We start from the raw sequence: 5,593 nt of genomic DNA, 5'->3' as shown, positions 1-5,593 counted from the left end.
CTCTCGCAAGATCTTGAACACGGTTCGTAAGTGTTCTACATGTTCCTCCAAGGTATTACTATAGACAACAATATCATCCAAGTAGACCACTACAAACTGATCAAGATAATGTCAAAAGATCTCGTTCATTAAGGTACAGAAGGTCGCAGGAGCATTGGTCAAGCCAAAAGGCATCACCAACCACTCATACGATCCATACCTCGTGACACACGTGGTCTTAGGCTCATCACCATCGGCAATTCTCACTTGATGAAATCCTGACCTCAAATCTAGCTTTGAGAACCACTTGGCTCTACCAAGTTGGTCAAACAAATCGCCTATCAAAGAAATGGGGTATTTGTTCTTGATGGTTACCTTGTTAAGTGCTCGATAGTCGATCCATAGTCTCAATGAACCATCGTGCTTCTTTTGGAACAAGACTAGTGCGCCATAAGGTGCTTTCGATGGACGGATGAACCCAGCATCTAGCAAATCCTTGAGTTGCTTCTTCAACTCCTTGGGTTCTGGCGATGCCATCCTATAAGGTGTTGAGGCGGACGACTTTGCTCCTGACTCCAATTCAATCTTGTGGTCCACCTTCCTCGTAGGTGGTAGTTGTTTTGGCAACTCGGGAGGCATCACATCCCTATTTTCTTCAAGGACTTCCTTGATTTTGGGAGGAACGTCTTCTCTTTCGGATATTGACTCCTCTTGTAATAGAGCCAAATATGTAATCTCTCCTTTCTTGAACCCTTTCTTGAGTTGCATAGCAGAAAGTATCGGTGGTCCGCCAACTTTAGAGACTGTAGGGACCATGCATGGAGACCCTTTCTCCATGACGCATACTACGTCGTAGTATGGCATAGGTATTATATTTGCCTTCCTTTGCAAATCGAGCCCGATGACTATTTTAAAATCGTCCATGGGTGCTACTGAGAAATCTACAAGGCCCTTCCAAGAACCAAGAGTCATCTTAACCCCTTTTGCTACTCCCTTAAGAGGTTCACCCTTGGTATTCACTGATTTGAACCAACCATTCTTTTCGGTGATCTTCAACCCAAGTCTCCTTGCTTCATCAGGTGTGATGAAGTTGTGTGTAGTACCAGTGTCCATCATAGCCATGACAGGTTTTTCATTGATAAAGGCTTTGACATACATCAAACCTTTCTTTTATACAGTGCTTGCCTCTTTGCCCTTCATAGCATTTATGTTTTGGATAGATCCAACCCACTCAATTACTTGAGTTTGAGCTTCTCGTTCCTCGACGATAGATGCCAAATTCCCTAGCTTGGGACAATCCTTCATTTGGTGTGGTCCCTTGCACACGAAGCATCCTCCTTTGGGCACGAAAGCCTTATTCTTTTCTTCGTACTCTTTCTTTGAAGAGTATTTTTCTTCCTTTTTGGCTGAGAAACTCTTCCCCTTATCTCCCCCACCTTTAGCAGAACTAGGCTTGGAGGAAGACTTGGGTTTAGAGTCTCCCCTATGATACTCAGTGAGTGATTCGGCCACCACGATGGCCTCATCGACATCCTTAACATTCCTTCTTTGTAGTTCTTGATTTTTCCAAGGTTGGAGTCCATCAATGAAGAAGAACAATGCATCCTCTGATGCTAAGTTGGGGATTTGAAGCGTGAGAGTAATGAACTCCTTTACGTAGTCGCTAATCGTACTCTTATGCTTCAACTCTCTCAACTTCTTCCTTGCTTCATAAACCACATTCTCAAGGAATAATTGTCTTTTCAACTCCCTTTTGAAATCTTTCCATGTGGCTATGTTGCAAGTACCCTTTTTCATATCTACGCACTTTCTCTTCCACCACAAAGTAGCATTGTCAGAAAGGTAGAGAGCTACAGTGCGTACATTTATTGCTTCTTCGATCACCCATTGGCCTTCGAAGTACCTCTCCATTTGCCATAGGAAGTTCTCCACCTCGCGAGCGTCCCTTACGCCCTTGAACTCCTTTGGCTTGGGGAGATCAATCTTTGTCATCTCCCTTATAATGGTTGGTCGAGATTTTGCCTCCTCGAACCAAACTCGAACTTCCTCAAATAGCTTTAAGGAATTCTCAAGCTTCTCTTCGATTTGGAGCATGCTTTCTGAAAGCATCTAGTTCTCCTATCACGTGAGTCTCGAGGGTCTCCTTATCATGTTTTATCCTTTGGAAACGCTCATCCATAGAGGATAGAACATTCTCCAACATAGAAACTCTCTCTTCTAAGAAGTTAGAGTCCTTACCTCTAGGCTCACTTGAAGAACGGACCTTCTTACCTCCCCATTGAGAAGGAATAACATTCTTTCCCCTTTGAGACTCAACATGCTCCATGGTGATACTAGATGCCATACCCACAAGCGACTTGTGCTCCCTCTCGAACCTTACTCTGATGCCAAATTGTCACGGCCTTTGACACACTCCAATGCTACCGTACCGGCACTCGGACTTACTCAACCTCTTGAGCTAAAACCAAGTCAGCCTAACCCTCAATACTTAGTAAGAAAGCTAAGAATACAAGAGAACACAAGAGAAATGAAGCTTTTGTGGAAGAACACTTTATTGCTCAAGTGTTTGTTACAAATGATTCACACATTCACAAACTCTAACTCTCACCCTTATTTATAGCCATCCACCTTCTCAATGGATGGTTAGGATTAAATCTAATTAACGGTCCAAATTAATCATCCAAAACCTTCTTTACAAATATCTATCATACCACAACTTTCTAAATGTTTCTAGATTATTCCATACCACTCTTTATACTTCTATATACATTTACACTCTTCTAGAATATTCTATGACCTTCCAGAGTCTTCTAGAACCTTCTAGGGTATTCTAGGACCTTCTAGAACATTTTAGAACGTTCCGGAACCATCTAGAGCATTCTCAAACACTCCAAAAAACTATACAAATACTATTAAATTTAACCTTCTAAAATTTACCGTCACACAAAGCTACTCTTTTAAGTTCTTTTTTTCCTCCTATTTTTCAATTATCCTCTCATTCTATAAAACACACATTTGCGTTTTTTCATTTTCAAACAAAGTTTCTTTTTCAAGTTCTTTTCTTTTAAGTTTTCAAAAATTTTGTGTTTGGTTTTCAAAAATTTTAAGTTTGGTGTTCTTAGCATGTTCTTGTGTTCTTTGAGTTCTATGAGTTTTATTCTTGATGTTCTTTTTAATCTTCAAAATGTTCTTGTGTTTTCTTTTTGTTTTGATCTTAAAATTTTTAAGTTTAGTGTCCTTGGTGTTTTTCTTTAAATTTTCACACACTAAGTCCATTTAGATCTAAAAATTTTAAGTTTGGTATCATTTTATTATTAAAAATTTATCAAATACATTAAAAAATAAAAAAATATTTTTTAATTGTTTATTGATTTAATGACTCTCAAATAAGCAGTTACTACGTTAACAAAAACACACTAACCAACAATATGGTTAATTTTAATATTTAATATTCACTATGTACACACATAAATTATAAAAAGAATCTTATGATAAACCAAAAATACCCAGGAGAAAAAGAAAACGTAGAAACAAGGAAGATGAAAGTAGATTGAAGAAGGAGGGCAACGCAGCGTTAACTGTGTCTCTGTTATCGTTACTGAACAACAAGGAGAGATCCAAAACGACGCAGTCTCTCTTCTCTTTCTCTTCATCTCTCTCTCTCTCTCTTCTTGTGTGTGAACAAGGGATGCTTCTGAAGAGGAAGAAGATGGAGCAGAGCTTCACCTTCTTCTTCTCCTCTTAATCCCATGGCCTCCTCCCAGCATCGCTGCGTTTTCGGTATATCTCCATATCTATGTATCTGATTCGTTGATTACAGTGTTGTATTTTGCGAACTGATAAATGAGGGCTAGTAATTGAAACTTCAGATTAATACTTGTTGCATATATATTGGATGTTCTTAGATTTCAATACTATAGAGATTTGTCAAGTTTATGAGAATTGTTTGTGATTGTGATTGTGTTTATAGTTGGCAATATACCATATGATGCCACAGAGGAACAGCTTATTGAAATCTGCCAGGAGGTTGGTCCTGTAGTCTCATTCAGGTACTTGCAACATTCATGTTCTTGATTTCTGACCACTCTGCAATTAAGGGAATTTGTTCTAGACAATATGTACTTGTGGCCTTTTTTCATTGACAAACTTGCATAAATCTGATTTATTGTTCCGTTAGGAATGGTCAATGGTTTTATTTGTCTGTACTTGGGGATAAGTTTAGCATTTCTTAAAACTCCTTTCATGCTTTGTTTTTAGTAGTGGTTTACTTATTTGAAGTATTTTTCATCCTTTCTTATCCGCAGATTAGTTATTGATAGAGAAACTGGGAAGCCAAAGGGTTATGGGTTCTGTGAGTATAAGGATGAAGAGACAGCTTTGAGTGCTCGGCGGAATCTTCAGGGTTATGAAATTAACGGGCGGCAATTGCGTGTTGATTTTGCTGAAAATGATAAAGGGAATGATAGAAATAGAGAGCAGGTATATTGTCAGTGCTTCTTGAAGTGTTAACGCCTAGTTGACCTAAATCTTTTCTGTGTTTACTTCAAAATAAGTGCAGTGGGTATAGCATGAAAAGTAGCTTAATTCCAAGTACTTCTCACAGACTATATTCAGGGGTTTCTCTAGATGTACGAAGGACGGAAAGTTGACACATTTATCTTTTCATTCTTTATGCTTGTTTTGTATCCATGTTTTTGGTTTTGAACAGTTCCTTATCCTCCTCATTCTTTGTGATTATTTCTCTTCATCTTGTTAACCACAATGTTTGTTCACTGTGAGACCTGGGGGATAAACAATTCTCTCCATAAGATACTTGAGTTGAACATAACTTCTCGCTCTCTTGGCATCCCTCTTACTCTCTGAAAATCGTCTTTGCTGCTGTTTCTCTCGGTTTAGTGCCTATAATGTTTAATACTTTGGGTTGTTTCCGGCTTTCTGTTCCACTAATGAGCAGACTCATGTTACTTACTTTTGAGATTTTGTAACTGCTGTTGTGAAAAGGACAATTTAATTCTTCATGGTTGCACTAAATGAAATTATTCCTGTTCTTTTTGCTGCAGGGTCGTGGAGGGCCTGGACTGTCAGCAAATGTTGGTTAGTGCTCTATGTTTTCTGTTCTTACTTGTGATAAATGATCATACATATATTCTCTGCATTTTTTGTTCTGTTTTGTGTTTTCATTCCGCTTTTACATATTACAGACCCTCAGAAACATGTAGGAAGCAGCTCAGTTATCCAAGGGGATGCTGCTCATCATCAACCTATTGGTCTCCATATTGCCATAACAGCTGCGTCTGTCATGACAGCAGCTCTAGGTGGGGCTCAGTTTGGCGTCCAGTCGGCTCAAAATGGTTTGCAGAGTCAGTCAGCATTGGCACATGATCCGTTAACTCTGCACCTTGCTAAAATGTCAAGGAATCAGTTAAATGAGATAATCTCTGAGGTCAAGGTAATTATTGGATCAGGCTACCTTCGCATTCCAGGATAACTTAATATTTTCTTTATTTATTTGTTCTTCTGATGATGTAGGCAATGGCTACACAGAATAAGGACATGGCTCGGCAACTGTTGCTTTCAAGACCACAGTTGCCAAAGGCTCTTTTTCAGGTATGAA

At 39.0% G+C, this 5,593-nt stretch overlaps 1 protein-coding gene across 1 annotated transcript in view; it reads left to right on the top strand.

The window, feature by feature from the left end:
- Positions 3,466-5,593, top strand: part of LOC107618316 (cleavage stimulating factor 64) — a 5,448-nt gene continuing 3,320 nt past the window's right edge. The window contains exons 1-6 of the mRNA XM_016320344.2: positions 3,466-3,759; positions 3,950-4,028; positions 4,284-4,458; positions 5,040-5,073; positions 5,181-5,428; positions 5,509-5,586. Coding sequence (XP_016175830.1) covers positions 3,729-3,759; positions 3,950-4,028; positions 4,284-4,458; positions 5,040-5,073; positions 5,181-5,428; positions 5,509-5,586 — 645 coding nt within the window. The 5' untranslated portion in view covers positions 3,466-3,728. The remainder of the gene's footprint in view (positions 3,760-3,949; positions 4,029-4,283; positions 4,459-5,039; positions 5,074-5,180; positions 5,429-5,508; positions 5,587-5,593) is intronic.

Source organism: Arachis ipaensis, chromosome B09 (assembly GCF_000816755.2).
Source record: "Arachis ipaensis cultivar K30076 chromosome B09, Araip1.1, whole genome shotgun sequence".
Taxonomy (NCBI): Eukaryota; Viridiplantae; Streptophyta; class Magnoliopsida; order Fabales; family Fabaceae; genus Arachis; species Arachis ipaensis.
The sequence above is the reverse complement of the archived record's forward strand: the minus strand, read 5'-3'. Positions and strand labels throughout refer to the sequence as shown.